Below are 19,294 nucleotides of genomic sequence, written 5' to 3'. Positions count from 1 at the left end.
GGCTTCATCACGACAATGTGCTGAGCCAAATTGCTTTGCTGCCATGGACTTCTTGACTGAAAATGGCATCACACAACTTCGCAGTCACCCCATAGCCCAGATGTTACTCCTTAAGACTTCTTCCTCCTCCTAGAACTGAAAGGCTCATGAAAGAACATGAGCTTGCTATGTATTCAAGGCCATTCAAGATGCTGTAACGAGTGGGCTGAAGAGCATTCCAGTTTCTGTGTTCCAGGGAGCCTTCAGTGGTTCACAGTCTCTGGAAAGGCTGTGTTGTTGCAGAAGGGACATATTTAACTATTAAGTCGATGTGTCAAAACTATGAATAATTTAAAAAAAAAAAAAAAAATTCAGTCCTACTATTTTCCGAACAAATCCTATATGCTTTATCATTAGTACTTTATTTAATTCTGGCAGTCTTGTATTATGCTAATTTATTAATTAAACTTTACTACACTTACATTTTTACACTTGTGTATATAAAACAATACAAAGTCCAAAATCCAGACATCCATTATTTGGAATAATCTTGCATATCTGGATGTGTAAGTCATTAGCCCCCCCCACCCCCACCCCCACTGCTCTACCCTGAAATCTGGGAAAATATAGTTTTAAAAAAATGTGCGTTGTAAAAGTGATTTTTCTCTCAGTTATCTGAGATACCTACATATCACTTTAAAAACAATACATTGACTTATGGATGCTTGGATACTTGTATAAAACTGCCATTCAGCTGTTAATTCTTAGCAGCTCTTTTTTTGTATCAGTTTATCCCATGAAGAAGCCTGATGAGTTTAAGGCTGTTCATGTAGTTTCTTAGGAGAATATGAAAAAAAAAAGGGAGGTACATTTGGCTCTGGAAAAATCATTGTGTAATGAGAAGGTGATCTCATCGAAGAGTAAGTTTTAGCTGAAACGGGAGATGAGTATCTAGATATGATGACTTGGCTTCCAGAGAGAGCTATGGTCACATGATCTTGAAAGGCAGCCAGGAGTCTTAACTTACTGTTTAGTAAGGAGCAGTATAAAATTGAGAAAAATGTGTGAAGCAGTAAGATGTTGAATATAATCTTGTGGATAAAGTTTAGTTTTAAAATGAATATCATTTACTTTTAACTCATGGAAGGTCTTAAGGTGATGGTATTTGTTTAGTAGCTCTGCAGCATTTCCTAAAGAATTATACTATAAATTGACATTAGCTTCCATCACACTTCCTCCTTTGAATGGTTGAGGGGGTTGGGAGCATTTTCTATCTGACTTGAACAATAAATGAAGTGCCAAGATATAATATTTGTTTAAAGTGGGATTGCTGTTATAGGTTATCTTTGTTGGCACAATAGTAGAGAGAAGAAAAGGAGTTAGATTCTGAAGAACTTCAGTTAACATTGCAAGTTGTGCTCTTCCTTTATAATTTGAAACAGGTTATTATTGTTTAAAGGCTATTATTATTATAGCTGCCTTTTCAGAATTATTCACTTTTATCAAAAAAAGTTTCTAATTCTGGAGCTGCAGATATATTTGATTCTTCAATGGCAGCCTTATATAATTTTTGTTTAAGAAAGCACAATTTCAAAAATGCGCAAAACAATAATCTTGTTTTGATGTGAATTTTGAATACTGTAGAAGGCAAAATTTTCTAATTAAGGGAATTTATGAAGAAATGTGGAGAAATGGTAATAATAAAAAATATATAATAGTAAGGTGACCAGTTCAGCAAATTTTCAGTCCCTATGCCGATTTTTTACAGCTTTTTTCAGTTCCGAATTTATAGCATTTGTTCTGAAAAACAGTAAAGTGTGAGGCAGTAAAAGTTTAAATGCATATATGTGTTTAAGTATTGTAGATTACAGACTGAGAATACAAGCTTAAGTTAAGAAGCGTGTGTCGTACTGGCCGCATAAACAGCGTTTACCTTAAAAATTATAGTAGGGGAATTTTGTTTCTCTCTTCAACCCTTCATCATACACAGAATTTTTGTTCACAACTCAAAGTTGCAGTTCAGACTTTCACTTACAGACAACACTGCAATTTTTAATTCATATATTAATTTGATTGTGATTTGAACTTATAATACATACATATATTTTTTAATTATCAACAGTGCATTACATACTTTGGTATCTATCATCCCCTTATGCATTATTACATGGTATCTACAAATAATTCTTTTGTCATTTGCTGAAATTAATTTGTAGATAGATCCATCTAAAATCATCTTTCTTTTATCACATTTAGATCCTAAAATTTTTACCCCATCGTCGTTTTGATTTTGCAGAAGGGTTAAAAGTCTTTAAAAGTTTGCCAAAACAATGATGTGTAATGTTACATTTCCCGTTTTCCAACAAAATATATTTATTATTTATCAATGGTGCATTACATACGTGCTAAAGGTATTTTTTTCAGCAATTTAATTTTATTTATTATTTATTTTTACTATTGATGTTTTTAGTAATATATCCCCCCCCAAAAAAAAAGGAAAGTGTGTATTTAACGGAGACCTACAGAAGGAATACCCTTTTATTGAAAAGGTATAAGTGATTCCGATGTATGGTGCAATATGTTTTCTTCAAGATTTTCATAATCCATAGTAGATGTGCAGATATTAAACTTCATATAAATAGTAAAAAACTCGAAATGTTAAAGTCTGTTGCTGCATCTAGCTTGTCATTAAAGACTTTCTTCAAACAAGAGAAAATGAGTAATAAGGTAGAAGAATTAGCTGCTATATAGAAGGGACTTTTGCATACCGTACTGTTTGCCACAACCGTAGCTATAGGTCTACGAATTGTATGTCCAGAGTGCTTCAAGTAGCCATGCAAGCCTAAATTTACATATGTGGGAACCAAGGCTGAAGCAATAATATTGTTTTCATGCCTTATGCTTCCATAGCTTTGTACAATGATTAGAAGAAATATTCATTTGTTTCAATCTTAACTGATACACCCAATTACAGTCAAAAGTCGTTAATTCAGACAGCCATAATCCGGAATGGTCTATAATCCGGACCTCAAAGCTACAAACTTTCTGCGCATGCGTTGCGTTGACGCCGCGGCACGCAATCAATTGGAAGTTGATCTGTCAGCACTATCCTTATCTTCAGGGCAGATGTTTTTATTTTATTTGGCTTATAATTCCTTACTAAATGTAGTATTTCATCTCGATGTACTCCGTCTTTGATATGATTTAAATCAAGTTCCTCGTCATTATAATTCGCTTCCGATAGTGAAGAAAGTGACACAGAGGTTATTAAAAACGAAAAAATTTCGATTGACAAATTAAGTCGGTATTCTCGACACAGCAATTATAAGACTTGAACAGCGGAACTTTGTAACTAAACAAGAAATTATGTCTGTTTAACAGAATTAAAGAAAAAGTATTATCACATGAAACGAAGCAACTTAAACAACTTACATTGAAAGAAATGTTTAATAAAGTAAACAAATAAATATTAAGCTTTTTCTTTTTGTAAATTTTGATACCCTTTAAATCATAATTGTTCTTTATTTCATAAATTATGGTTTCATATTTTTAATTTTATAATTTCTGCATGCCATCTTACCAGATTTAAACTGGTGATCTATAATCCGGAAAAATCGATAATCTGGAATCGCCGAAGTCCTGACGAGTCCGGATTAATGCCTTTTGACTGTATATGAAGAATATGTTTACCTTAAACAATATATCACGGAAGAAAAAATACTGGAATGGTAAAAAAAATAAGATGTGCCCAGTTCAGAGGTGGATGGAAATAACTCCATATTTTAATAGGAACCAGATTCTTGTTCGAATATTTTAAAACTGCCAGAATTTTTCTCCCGTCTTTCTGGCATTAATGCTGCAACTGAGTGAGTATTTAACGTTATGAACAGGTTTTGGACTAGAGATATGAAAGTGGACACTTTGAAGGGTATGTTAATCATTAAAATAAATTTTGAGGAAAATTGCATGGACTTTTATACGAAGATCAAAAAAGAAAAAGATGCTATAAAAATTATTCATGCTTCAGACGACTATAAGGCAACTTCATCAAAGTAATTTAGAAGGATTACAAATATATATATGTGTGTGTGTGTGTGTGTGCATGTTTAGACCTATATACTATCTCCATTGCGATCACAATAATAATAAAGTATTTATCTGTAAAAAAAATTAAATATTATAAAAATAGCATCCTGAATTTCGAACTTCAAAATCTGGTTACCTTAATAATATAAGTTTTCTGTTACAATGACAGTGCTGCAGTCAGCTATCTGTTGAAATAACTAGCAATCAAAATCTCTCTTATTGTTTTTATATCCAGAAAATAACACTTCAATTAGTGAAAAAAGTGACATAAAATTTCTGAGAATGAAAAGATTTCATTTTACAGTTTGTTAGGTTACGGTATTTGAACAGTGGAACTTTGAATAAATTATGTCTATTTATAAAATTAAAAAGAAAGTATTAACACAAAAAAGTTTAAATAATTACATTGAAAGAAATGTTTAATAACAGAAGCAAGTAAATATGAAGCTTTTTTGGTAAATTTTGATTCCCTTAAGGTCATAAATGCTTCATAAACAACTATTTCGTACTTTAAATTATATAATTTCTACACATTATCATGTTCCATTTAAATTAATCACGAAATTTCAAAAATCTGGAATTCCCCAGGTACTGACAGTTTAATATGATGACAGTGTACTGTACTAGTATTTTATTATATGTAATGTTTGCTATTATCTGTGATAGTTCATAGAAGATACGACCAGCAGTTACTGGGGTCACAACTTTTATTGCTCAATTCTAATATTTTTTTGGTTCCTTTTTCTTGGTATATGGTTCTTAGTTTACTTTATTTCTCATATATTTTAAAAGTATGTTAGGTAGTATTTTAAAAGTATTTTAATGTTAAACTTATTAGAAGTTATGAGTTTTGTTTTATTTAATGGTTTATTTTTTATGTATGTCTCTCTCTCTATATATATATATATAGATGTATATATATAGAGAGAGAGAAATCAATGACATTTTTAATCTCTTAGGGCTTTGTATTAACTGTAACATTGATTAGAGAAGCTATTGATGACTTCAGGAGGTACAGACGAGACAGAGAAGTTAACTACAGAAAGTATCGTAAATTAACATCACGAGGTGTTGTACAAGTTCCTAGTGCAAATATTAAAGTTTCTGACCTTATCATTGTAGACAAGGTATGATGAAAAATTTTAATTAGTATTTTCTATTTCTTTTTAAGGCCATTCTTGTGATTTTCATATATTTAATAAATGTAATGTGCATAGAGTAACTTGTCATGCAGCATATTTTGAAAAAGATGAAATAAACTTTAATAGGTGTTAAAACACAGGATCAAAAATTAAGCATAAATGCATTAAAAGACCCTTGTTGATAAAACCAACGAAATGAAGATCCAATTAATAAAAAAAAAAAAAAAAAAAAAAAAAAAAAAAAAAAAAACATTAATTGTGAATAATTACAGTAATTGCTTAAATAGCTATTGTCATCACATAGGAGTAATGGGAAAATTGCAAACTTTCTTGAATACATCAAGCACGTTTCACATAGCTACAGCACTAACTGAAATTTTGGATATGAATTCCTCATCAATTTCAAAGGAAGTGTTACAAAACATGGTATATCAGGCAATCATGAGAATGTGGTATATATTTCACTCACTCTAATAGCCCAGAAAAATTACATAATTATGTTTTTTTTTTTTTTTTTTTTTTTTTTTTTTTTTTTTTTGAAAATGGGCTCAAAATTACTAAATTCTTTTATTGTCATAAGCAAGAGAATCTTTATAAATGCATTTTTGCATAAAATCTGATCCAAAAAATTGTTTGTATGCTTATAAAAGTTTAGTACTTATGTCATTATTGAATCAATAGAGTAGAAATTTTTAGAATCATATCCTTTATTTTATTTTTTGCTATTCATAAAGTATTTTCAAAGGAGCTTTTCTTAGGTAGTGATTCAAGATATGTGTAGAATCAATAATAAACGTTATTATCAATAAATTAGAAACTTTCTATAATGTTAATTTTAAAACGATGTGCATTAGACATATTTCTCAGTTTTGTTTTTGGCAGATCATTGCAGTTTCAACTTATCTTACTGCTATAGCTCATTGCTATGAATTAATGCTGCTTATGACGTAAATTTTGTCTAATAATGGCTGATTAGATCAGATTGCTGAAATTGGATTCTGTTTCTGGCTGTGACTGAGTAAGCAGTCTGGTTGTATGTATTGTATCCATGTGAAACATGAATATGAGTTAGCTTCTTTCAGAAAATTCTCTTTGAACATATTCCATCTGAGATAGATATATGGGCTTTGAGTGTTTGGCCTAAACAAATAGCGTGCTTTGGCCTTTACTTGTGCAGCATCTTCTATCACAGCATACTTATTACTTTTTTTTTTTTAATATAAAAGTATGTATGAAGCTTTGAACTTCTTGTTGGGACCTGGGACTTTTTCTCAGAATCTAGAACTTTTTTAATATTTATACAAGATAGAACTGAATGTCTGTAAAAAGCAATTTTGTGTTTATAAAGGCAGAACATTTTTTAAATAAAATGTATCTTTTAGATTTTTTAATTGCTATTTATGTCTATAACTGCTTAAATACAGAGAAAGCTACAACCATTCTGTGATTCTGCATCTGTAAAAGATGGGAAGGGCATCAATAGGGGTTAAAAAAATGTTTAACTTCAACAGACAGTTCCATGTTTAAACTAGTCTTACAAATTTCATGCCTATAACTTTTTGCAGTATAAATTTATGTGCAAAAAGGACAGTTAGGCATACATTAATTTATCCTTTCAAATATGTATTCAGTCATTAATTAAAGTAATTGTGTCTAAAATCTGGTAAATAAACTCAAAAATTACATGTGCTTGTTTACTAAAGGCTTATATGTTGGATTTTGCACAGAAATGGTCTTTACTGGTAATTTTCAGCACAATTATCCTGGCCCTAAATTAAGCATTTATCCTAAACAGATAGGGATGGTATAAGTGATCACAACTGATCAATTTAGTATGTTGAGTAGCATATAATCCTTGTCAATTATTGTTTAATTAAGTACTTTCTGAAAGTTATCTGAAGGTTTAAAGCCTGTAAATTTCAGTTTATATTATACAGGGGGAAAGGGAATGTCAGAAAAATACTAGCAAATTTATTAGAAATAAAATTAGTTAAAATACAAGTAATACTAGTACGAGAAAATTGCTTTATAATACCAGTTTTATTTTTACCTGTAATGTTATCAAGCTATTAAAGTGTATTAAAAATATGCAGCTAAAATTTTTGGTATTTTAAAATTCACTGCAGAACTAATGTATGCAGTACAGTTTTGACAATCTTCATCCTTTTTCAGAAGTTTGCAGTTTGGTAAGCTTCAAATATTAGTCTATTTTTTATCTATAATAACAGATGTGTGTTAACTGTCATATGTGTGCTGAATATTTTTTGTCCAATAATTAGAGTGGCTTTCATATGCTGCTGTTACTAAAAACTGTGTAAAGTTTAAACTGCTTTTTAAATTAGTTTCACAATTAACAGGATCAAAGAGTTCCAGCAGATATGGTGTTTTTATCTACTACAGAAAAGAGTGGAGCATGTTTTATCAGGTCTGATCAGCTAGATGGTGAAACAGATTGGAAATTAAGGCTTGCTGTTTCTACTACTCAGAGATTATCTTCAGCTGATGTATGCAGTTTTATTACTATTTATAAATAGAATGCTTTAAGAATAGTTTTGCAGTTTTAAACTGGCACATTCTTTTAATGCTGTAAAATACATATTTAATATTGTAACTAATTAGTGAACCAAATGGTTATAATATTTCTAGAATGAAGATTTCAGTTTTGCTAATATATGCTGTGTTTTCAAATAGCTTGATGCAGTTATTTCTTCAGTAAGTGAACCACTCAAAGCAATTTCACAACAAACCAAAAGTGTCACAGAAGTGAGACCCTGTACATGGCTATTTCTTACAAAAAAATTTTATATCTGTATCGAGGATTCAATTTTCTGTTAACAATATATGTGTTCCGTTCTTAGTCTTATAAACTAAGGTTAACATGTTGAGGACGGTGTGTACCACCGGTGGCTCACACATGAATGGTTTATCTGGTGATGTGCACCACCAGTGGCTCGCATATGAATGGTTTATCTGCCGCTGTGTACCATCGGTGGCTCATACACGAATGGTTCATTTGGCAGCGTGTACCACCAGTGGCTCACATCAGCTATAGTTTTATAACACAGTTTTGCTAAATGAAAAAAAAAAAAAAAAAAAAACTCTATGTGTTAATATATTTATCTACTATATCGTATAACACTACTTTGCTAGACCCATAATAATGAGTATGCGAATAAACTTTTTTATTTGTCCTGTTGTAATTGGTGTTTTATGGTGGTGGATAAAGAACTATTTTTTACACCATCGTTTAGTTGTTCAACATATCTATTTGTTTCATTCACTATTAATTCTAGAACATTGTCTGATAAAAATAACTGGTACAACAGTAAAAAGGAACATCGCAATTAAAACTTTTGTGCAAAAATTGCTCGTCTTCCATATACTGACATATCACACTGCTTCTTTCTGTGACCTACTGTCATTCTGTCTCCTTATCACTTTTTCTGAATCAGCTTCTAAAAACTCTGGCGTCGTAGTATATTTATCAAATGTACTAAAGGAGTCACTTTCCTCCAAGTCATAAGTATCATTGTTACTCTCCTCAGAAGAAGATGCAGTATCATCTGCCTTGATATTTGTCTGTGGAACACAATTGTAGACTCATCTGATGAGTCATCTATTATTGTAAAATCCATTTTCTATGGGGTGAAAATTCTAATATATTACAAATTTTACTGGCAATGTCTTATATTCTGTTTACCAGAAGAAATCAACTTTTATTTTTTTTTAAATTTCAAATTCTTGCGTACAAATTGAAAAACAAAGTTACATGCCAACAGCAGTTCGCTATCTATTAGTAATCCGTAAAGAATGAAGAATTATTCATATACACTCAACTTTATATTTACAGAACCAACTAAGTGCAAGTGCTTGCCAAACACAGAGGGGGGGGGCTGATCTTGTAAAGAGCGCTGCATATACTAAACGTATAGTAAAAGGAAAGTACACTTGAAACATAGTACAATTTTTACTGTCGTCCAATGGCGCGATAGCAAAATCTGCTCTGTCCTCAACGTGTTAAATTTACATGAATGTTATTGTAATGTTGCGAGATTATATTGCTCTGCTTTTTTCATTTTTCTTCTTCATCGCTTTTTTTAACCGATTGTCCAAAATTTATATGAAGGATTGAGATGAGGGTAAAGGAAACGTAGCCATAAAATGAGTAAGATAAAAGCTGAAAAAAAAATTTAATCCTTTGGCATTACCAAGATAAGCAATTCTTTCTTCCCAAATACATTTGTCAATCACAAATTTGTAATGCGAGCTGCATTCATTTGTGCCCACTGTGGTGCGTAATTGGAATGCAAGCTGAGCTCTCTGATGATTCAAAGTTAAATACATATATCAGCACATATTATTATAAGAAGAGCCAAAATATAAGTAGCTTTAGTTCTGAGTGTTATGGCATTTAAGTTTGTATATAATTAGATGAGAAGAATTATGTGAATGAAGTTAACGTATCTAATATCCTTGAGTATTATAATATGTCTAGCTACATCTTGTAAAATAATCTTCATTTATATTATAGTCATTATTGTGTGGATGAATATTATGCACTATAGCTGAAGATATAAAGTTGCACTGTGAGCTTTGGTATTCATTGCGATAAGTTATGTGAAAGACTGGGCTGATCTTCAATAATTATATGTTTACATTAATCTTTACATCACTGTTGTTAGATAGATTAAACATGTACGCACATTCAATATTCCCTTTAAAAGTGTTTCGTTATATTTCAGGAATTGTTCCAAATGGATGCATCTATATATGCTGAAGAGCCAAAGAAAGATATTCATAGTTTTGTGGGAAAATTTACCAGGGTTTGTATACAGATTATTTAATTAAATATAATGTAAGAATATGCCATAAAGTCTTCTAGATGATGCATTAAAAATGTGCTACAATAAGGTTCTTTCTTGTTAATGCTCTGTTTATTATTGTAGAATGACAGAGATGGAGCTGAAGTTTCTTTAGGCATAGAAAATACCTTGTGGGCAAACACAGTTATAGCTTCTGGAACAGCCATTGGAATCGTGATCTACACTGGCTGTGAAACTAGGAGTGTTATGAACAATTCTGAACCAAGAACCAAGGTTATTTATTGCCATATAATCTTTCTTATTTTTTTCCCTCTCCCCCATAGTTAAAATTATGGTTTAATGATCATCTGAGTAATATATAGAATAATAGGTATGCATTAAGTTCTACATGGTAGATGATATTTGTCATGACAGTATTTATCCAACTGCTATATACTTCTTATATTTATTGCGTCATTTTTAAACTAGCTTCAAAGATATTCTATTATTGTTGAATTTGTTGCAATACTATTGATATGCATGAAGTAGTTCTAATTTTAAACACATGGCAGTTTGCTACTTCATTGCTTGTTCGAGGAATGATCTTTACCAATTTAACCAAATAATTAAACAGGAACATGATCATAGCTTACTCCTTATCATTACAGTAGAGCCAACTTGTGACAGACAGCATAAGACCATGAAACCCCAGTGAACATTCTGGCTTTATGGGTATTTTTGCCGTTTTCCCCCCAAAAAAATCATGAAAACTACCAACTTGCACCCGATAAATAACTTTTACTTTTTTATCTGTAAAATATGACCAGATTGCACTAAGATGATTGGGCTAATATGTAAGTACCAAAATTTTTGACATTCAATATTAATATCTGGTTTAGGTAATTTTCATTGTTATTAACACATCAAAAACACTCATGAAATCATTAAAATGCTGAAAAATACTTAAGTAGAAGTTTTTATCTATTATTTTTACATTTCATTTAACAATATATGGAGTTTGCTTAGTTTCACTTTGCAATAACTTTAAAATTGTAGCATGCTTACCTGTATCATGGCCCTGCATTGTTATAAGAATAATTATTTTTAATTAATTTTCGATGGGCTAATTGTTTTCTTGAATTGTCAAAAATTAATATGTATTTAAAAAGTTTCATAAATAATTTTAGCCATTTTATCTTTAACATTTATGTATTTTTAAATTACAGGTTGGAATCACTGATCTTGAACTAAATCAACAAACAAAAGTGTTATTTGCTGCTGTTATAGGTCTTGCTCTAGTCATGATGTTATTGAAGGTTCGATTTGCAATTTTTATATTTTCCTGAAATCAAATAAATTTTGTGTTTATAAAATTGATTTTAATTAAATTGTTGATATTACTGAAAGGAGAAAACCCCAAAATCTTATTAATTCAATAGTTATCTTGATATTTAATTGATTAACCTATTCAGTAGGTTTGTACTTTTTAGATCAGATGAAAATTTTGTAATGCAGTATTTGGATACATTGTTTTGAAATTAAAGTTACTGCAGAGCTATTTAAAACATTCAATAAATTACGGAAAACTGCAAATTGTATATTGTGTCAGAAATGCCTTGTGGTATAAATGTAGCAGCTAATGATAAAATTATGTTGAGGGTAGTAAGTTGTTGTGCTATAATTATTAACAATAAAAAAAGAATAGTACTTTCTTCAATTTTAATTTATAATATTAAACTTAAGGCTATGATGTCAGTAAGATACTGTTTAATTTTGATTTTTAGAATTGGTAATAATTTAATTTTCAGTATTTAACATTTAAAATAATTTTTCTCATGATAGTCTCCTGACAGTTAAAAAAAAAATAAAAAAGTGATGTTCATAAAATCAAGGCTTCACATTACCAGCTTGAAGGTAGCATATGTGAAAAAGTCTAGATGATGAGATATGCTGCTGGATATACAGATCATAAACAACCCTTTAGTACATTGCTAATGGTAAAGGGGAAAGAGTTTATTTGAATAATTAGTTGAAGTTATGAATGTTGTTAATTTGACTTTCGCTCTGATTAAGATAATGCTGCAGGTGATTTGAAATTATTTTATTTTTTGATCCAAAAATCTCTACTTCTGGAGCATTATAAAGTGATCTATTCATATTTTAAAAGATTAACACTTGTATCATAATTTTTATTGTTAAGTATATGTATTTGGAAATTATAGTATGGGAAATTTATGCACTTTCCCATGCGTATTCTTGTGGTTAAAGCTTTCAGCTAGCAAATAGAAGATCTGTGATTTACTTGCATACATACATGTGTCTCATCAGAGCATGTATTGAATTTTCATATTTCCCATGCTAGGAAGTCTCTACAGTAGTGCCTAAACTAAAAAAAAGGTGGGTAATAAATTGCCATCATCTGGATTTAATCAACAAGAGATTGTGCCATTGTGCCCCAGTCATCTTTAAGTGGGAGAAAGTGTTAAAAATTATTGTATTCCCCCATGAGTCTAAAATGGTTTGTACATCCAGATGGCAATTAAAAGACCTGTGGGTTTTAATCCCAGTGAGGACTTGATTGATTTTTCATATTTTTGCTTTGAAAAACCAAAGAATCTGTACATTGATGTCTGGACTGAAACATGCTGGATAATAATTTGTCACCACTTGGATTTCTTCAACTGGGTCTCATTCCTCTTTTCAGTTGTGTGTTAAATGGGGAAGTATGTCATGAATTATTGCATTCTATTATGTAAACCTGATGTAGCTCATCCAGATAGTGGTAAAAATCTTCTCAAGGGTAAATTGAGTTTTCACATTTCTGGTGCCATGCAGCTTAATAATTTATGTAATGTTACTTTATCTATTGTTCTAAAGAATAATTTTTAATTTATGCTATTACTTACACATCTATTTAAGAATTAATTAAGTTTTTTTTCTTAAATATTCAGTATTATTTATGATTATTTGTTAAAATTAATTTTAAAACTCTGTCATTAATGATTTGTTTTAAATTAAATTTTGTTGTTAGTTAATGGAATTTTTATATTGTTGTTAATTTTATTTTGTTAATTTTGTTTGTTGTTAATTTCATTCTATTGTTTTATCAGAAGTTATGCAGTATAACATTTCCTTAATTTTGCTTAAAGTATTACTTTATTATTGCACTTCACATACAGCATTTTCTTTATTTTTACAGGGATTTGATGGTTTGTGGTATCGATATTTATTTAGATTCATTCTTCTATTTTCATACATTATACCTATTAGGTAATTTTGTTTGTTATGTACTTGTATTAATATTTTATTTATTGTAAATGAAATTAATCTCAAATAAAAATATTTAAATAATGAATTAACAGTGTAGAACTTAATAGGTACTGTCTTATTTTAGATACTGTCTTATTTAAAATGCATTCTTTTTCGTTTAAATCAACCAGTATGTAAATGAAATATATGCAGAATTATCATGTATAAAGTACATACAAGTTTACAAGTTTATTTTTAATGAACCGATGCTATGTTAACATGAAATCTCTCCTGAAGTAAATTCTCTTATTTGATTGTCATCAATATCCTTTGGTAACTAATTGACATTTATGAAAATTTATATTATTTTGAAATAACATGAATCTTAGAATTCAGTTACATTCATTTATAGTACTTAGAATGTGAATAGTTTCTGATTGTGATATATAAAGCGATATCAAGATCTTTAGTAAACACAAGCTAATTTTGGAAGCAGTCTGTCTACTAGAAATTGTTAATCGGCAGTCTAGGATATCAAATCTCATTTTTTTTCCCAAGAATGGAACATCCTGAAGATGTTTGTTCCATTTTATGGCAGTATTATCTATCAAAGTTTGCCTGATACTTTTTTCATCAGCTGTAAATAAGTTATATGGCTATTGCAAATGTGATCTGATTACTTTCAAAGCAGTTTCCATTTTCATTCTTACCAACTGCACTTGCATTTCCATTGTACATTTCTCTCAGTGTTGTTGGAAACTAAAACAGTCTTGTCTATTCTCCATTATTTTGGGATTTGTAAAAAATGGATAGCCTTAGTTTCATTATTTATAAATACCAAAGACCCATTAAGAAAATTACAAATGCAGAAAACATACAACAAAGTTGAGAGCAGTAATAGAAAAAAATTGAATACATGGCTAAAGTAAGATTGTAAATAGAACATAGTTGAATGATCATAACAGACATTTATTTTTGCCATATCTTGAGGCTAGCTGAAATTTCTGGTAGCAGCTTTTACGTCAGTATTCAATTTCCACAATATCACATATACATTATATGTATATTATTAAAGACTAAACCATGATATTACTACAGCCATTTCATGCTATGTTATATTTAGATTTATAAAATATTTATCTTAAATAATTGAGTGTACATAATATAGCATTAAAAATGTAACAATATTTTTTAATGCAGTTTAAGAGTCAATTTGGACATGGGAAAAATGGTTTATTCCTGGATGATTCAAAAAGACAAGGAAATACCTGGCACTGTTGTGAGAAGTACAACTATTCCTGAAGAACTGGGCAGATTAGTTTTCTTATTATCAGATAAAACTGGAACTTTAACAAAAAATGAAATGGTAAGTAATTGCCTATATATATGTGTGTGTGTGTATATATAAGAAATAAATATTTAAATGCCAAATACTGGTATTAACTTAGAGCTTTTTTTTGTGGATGCTAAACTAAAACATTCCAATTTTAAAAATGTTTCAGATTTGCAATCTTTATTTCACAGCTGTCATTTTCTCTTGTATAAAATTGAAATACATTGGCACAGTGATAATCTGTACATTTAATTGTATGAAGAATATAGGTTGCAGAGATTCTATTAAAAATAAATAAGTAAATAAAACTTGAAGATTAAAAAAATGTTTTTATTGTAACATATTTGTAGAAGCACAAATGAAGGGAAAATAATAACTTCTCATGCAAGAAAATGTTCTGTAATTAAACTGCACAAAATGCAAACTCTTATTACAGTAAATTTAACTGTATAATATAAGGAATGTGGCCACAAGCAGGGATAACATACGAGAATGCTGTTTGGATGCTGCAGATTTCCAAATACCACATTGTGCTTTTGTAATCCTATTGCATCTTCATTAGTCAGACTGCAAATTAATATATTTTAGGGAAATGTACCTTCAGAAAAATAAATAAATAAAATAGATAGGGAGAAACACTTATCAGAATAAATGTATGATTAAATCCTAAAAGTAATATTGGTATCTTCTGTAAGTGGTTTTCCTCATAATACTGTTCCTAGGATATAATATAAAATATATATATATATATATTGTTAGCAGTGCACCAATTAATGGCAAACATAAACAGCATGAAATCCACTAGATAGCAGCCGTAATGATATGTAAAACTCCATAAAACGATAACTATTTCATTAAATCCAGAAAAATAGAAAATAATATTGCAAATAAAAAATACAAAATAGATATTACTGGTTTAATTTCAGGTTACACAAGAGTCATTACTGCTGATTTTATTTAATATTGTCAAAAACAATTAAGTCTTTTCATGCACTAGCCACATATGATGTCAATGAAGTAGCAGTCATGATGCTGATAGCCAGTGCTGATCTGATATTTATTTCACTGTTTTGCACATAGCAGATGTATTAGAATCAATGAAATTCTGTTTATAGTTAACTTGCAGATGGTCTGACAAATGTCAATCCATGCTTTAAACAACCGAAAATCTAAAAGTTCCTGGCTTGATGTTCATTCTTCCCACTTATTCACATTATTATCATTGCATAGTTGTTCGTGATGTGATATAAATAGGTTACTGCATTTGGTGATTGGTTGGTACCCAGGTAACAGAAAATTGCTGAATATTTAGGCTCTCCGTGATGTGTGTATGTACATATTTGGAAGTAGTCTTTGAATTTTTTGGTCACTTTTAACTCATTTTCAGTCCATGAAAAGTAATCTGACAGTTTCTCTGTATATTCGCCATTTTATTCAAACATAGCATTAGAATTTTTACTCTTTCTTGAGCTGAAAATAGGAAAGTATGTGAATTGTTATTTGTTAAATTATCTTCAATTTCAGCCTACATACTGTCTTCAATTCTGTACAAGATCCTGAAATAATTGCTGAGGCTTTTTTAAATTATGTATATGGGGATATAAAGCTGTGTGTAATGATGCTTGTTTGATTTATAAAGTAATATAATATATATGCTGTCTCACTATAAATGATTAATTCTCCATTTTCTGTTTATATATTATACTTGAAACAAAGACTGTAAATAAATTTTATCTTAATGCTTGGAGAAACTTATCTTTTTAGGTAGTTGAGCCTCTATTTAAAAAAAAAAAAAAAAAAAAAAAAAATATGCAACTGAATTTATGTAGCACTGTACACTATTTATTAATTCAAATGATTTAAAATTATCTAACTAGAAATGACAAAATGCAGAAAGGGGAAAAATTTGATGTGAATAATTGAAATTATGTATTATCCATTGTCTCATTAATCAAAAATATTTGGTAATAGTGATCACAAATTGCAATACCACCAAGAACAGAATTTTAACTTCCTGGATCCATAGCCGAAAATAGAAATTTCTTCTACGGCATCATAGAATATTGCAAGAACCGTAACAGCCCGAAAGGAGTGAGAGCAACCAGTGTAACTGACAAGGCGAGAGTTAATAAGAATAGTGAAATGTTTGCAGCATGTACTCCAGTGACCAGTGTTAGACAAAACAGTAATGTCTGAGAATCCATGTCTTCAGAGAACGTTATATCGGAGTTATTGCAGAATGTGCAATTAAACAATGAAAAGGTGAGTGCTGCCGAATGTGTCATTCAAGAACTTCAAGATGTTTTCTTCCACTCATCTTCTGACATGGGTTGAACAAGTTTGACACAACAAAGAATTGATACCAGGATTCATCTACCAATTCAGCAACATCCAAGATTTCTAATGATCACTAATCAGGAAGAGTTAGGAACATTTCAAAGAACATGCAAGAAAGCAATGTCATCGAGCCTTCAGCAAGTCCATGGGCATCTTCCAGCATCCTGGTCAGAAAGGTGGTTCAACTAGATTTTACGTTTACTATCGCCAGTTGAATTAGGTTACGAAGAACGACAGTTACCCTCTTCCTAGAACTGATGATATTCTTGACACTCTTTCTGGAAACAAGTGGTTTAAAAGTCAATATTGCAGGTAGAGATACATCTTGATGACGGAGAAAAGACAGCATTTACTATTGGACAAGGACTTTATCGCTGATGCTGTTTGGACTATGTAATGTGCCGGCAACATGCGAACGTCTCATGGAGACTGTGTTGAGATGTCTTTTCTACGAAGCCTCTCTGATATACCTGGATGACATCATCATTGCTGGAAAGAGTTTTGAAGAACATTTTGAAGCCAATCTAAAGTTAAGTCCTTCTAAATGTAAAATTATTCAGACAGGAAGACTTACCTTGGATATGTCATCTCTGCTAAAGCTGTGTGTACGGATATTGAAAAAGTGTCAGCACTTAAAGGCTGGAGATTCCTTGAAAATGTTCATCTGCTGAGAAGTTTCCTAGGGCTTTGGAACTGCTGTAAGAGTTTCGTGAAGGATGTTTCTTCCAATGCAAGACCTCTTCACAAGCTGACAGAGACCAAGCAAGAGTTTTTATAGACAAAGGAATGTGGGGATGCATTTAAGAACCTGAAGGAAGCTTTATTATCTGCTCCAATTCTGACATATTCTCAGCTCGACAGACCATTTATTCTCGACACGAATGTGAGCAATGAAAGGAGTGAGTGCTGTTCTGTCCCAAGAAATAAACGGCCAAGGACATGTTGTGGCCTACTGGAGCAACTGCCTTTCTAAACCGGAGAGGAATTTCTGTGTCATCAGGAATGTGTTGTTTGCCATAGTTAAAGCCATAGAACATTTCCATCATTGTCTGTATGGCAGAAAATTCCTGCTTTACATGGATCATGCATCATTGACCAGGATTTTAAATTTCAAAAGGTCAAATAGCCAGGTGGATACAGAGATTCCATGAATATGAAAACCCTTATGTCCAATGGGTTTGTTTATTAACTTTGCAATCTTCATTCTACCGAGATAAGAGATATGCAGGTTTGTCAACACCTTTGGCAGTAATGTTAGTCTTGAGATAACCGCAATTTTTGGCTTTCTTCAAAATGATTCTTGACAAAGACTTTTAAGGTTTCAGGCTGTTTGGGGATCCAAAAATAAGTAATTGTTGAGTCTCCGAAAACAGCATGGGATTTTCAGTTTCAATACTCTCAGAATATTGTAGTCTAATGTGGCTGATAACAGTGCCTCCATTAATTATAACTTCAGCTAAGTAAGAGATTTTAGTGAGGCTACCCTTTCTTTCATGTATGACAGTCTGTAGAAAGGCTTGCTTTATATATGCAGGGAAAGATATTGGATTGAACCAGAATCTTAACAAGATTTCGAATATTTTCGAGTATAAATTTGGCCCACCATATAGACAGCTATTTAAAGAAATGGAGCCTGAGGGATATGATATCACATTATAAATTATATATAGTTTGCTTGTAGTTCGATCCTCATGTATAACTTCCCAGTATGGTAAATAAGACATTACATCTTCATCATGGGCAACCTCTGTAACTGATTAGATGATATTTTGCTTTAAGTGATTTCTAATACATTTGTGTTTTCAAAAAATAGATTAAGATTTTTTTTAATCTTTTTTTTTTTTAATCTTATATATGCAGTGAAAGATATTGGATTGAACCAGAATCTTAACAAGATTTCGAATAAGATTTAAGAATTTTTTTCAAATCTTTTTTTCAAGTCATTTGAATCTTATTTCTGCAATTTCGTTATTATCATATAGATTTTATGTGTCATATTTCCAAGGCAATCTAACTTTGTAGTGGGAATTTTTATACATTATATTTGATTCAAAATATTTTTCAGTTAAATCCAAGTTTTCCTTCTTATCAACAAGTCCTGAATTATGGAAGTCCCAAAATGTTGTTACTTGTTCAGAAATAAATTCTTACCTCAGAATTACATTGAAAGTTAAACATTATTGTCATCTTTTCATCCTTATAGTCACCAGCCAATAGTAAAAATCTGTTCCAATTGTAATGGCAATGGATTCTCTACTATTGGGAGAATCGGTGAATATGAAATTTTTTAACTGTCTGCTTTGCCTAATTTCTTCTGATCTAGGAGGAGGAATGTTTGTACCTGATAATTGACCAGTTACTGACAA

The 19,294-nt window shown here is 30.7% G+C and overlaps 1 protein-coding gene across 2 annotated transcripts in view; it reads left to right on the top strand.

Moving 5' to 3' along the window:
• LOC118186690 (putative phospholipid-transporting ATPase IIB) overlaps positions 1-19,294 on the top strand; it is a 111,176-nt gene that overhangs the window by 33,812 nt on the left and 58,070 nt on the right. For both annotated transcript variants that reach the window (XM_035356814.2, XM_035356813.2), the window contains exons 5-11: positions 5,025-5,192; positions 7,565-7,711; positions 9,950-10,030; positions 10,154-10,303; positions 11,236-11,325; positions 13,209-13,279; positions 14,459-14,624. In XM_035356814.2, coding sequence (XP_035212705.1) covers positions 5,025-5,192; positions 7,565-7,711; positions 9,950-10,030; positions 10,154-10,303; positions 11,236-11,325; positions 13,209-13,279; positions 14,459-14,624 — 873 coding nt within the window. The remainder of the gene's footprint in view (positions 1-5,024; positions 5,193-7,564; positions 7,712-9,949; positions 10,031-10,153; positions 10,304-11,235; positions 11,326-13,208; positions 13,280-14,458; positions 14,625-19,294) is intronic.

The sequence above is a fragment of the Stegodyphus dumicola genome, chromosome 7, assembly GCF_044657685.1.
Source record: "Stegodyphus dumicola isolate Sdum_Otavi_A_Nest chromosome 7, ASM4465768v1".
Classification (NCBI taxonomy): Eukaryota; Metazoa; Arthropoda; class Arachnida; order Araneae; family Eresidae; genus Stegodyphus; species Stegodyphus dumicola.
Note: the sequence above shows the minus strand (reverse complement) of the source record. Positions and strands in the feature narration are given on the sequence as shown.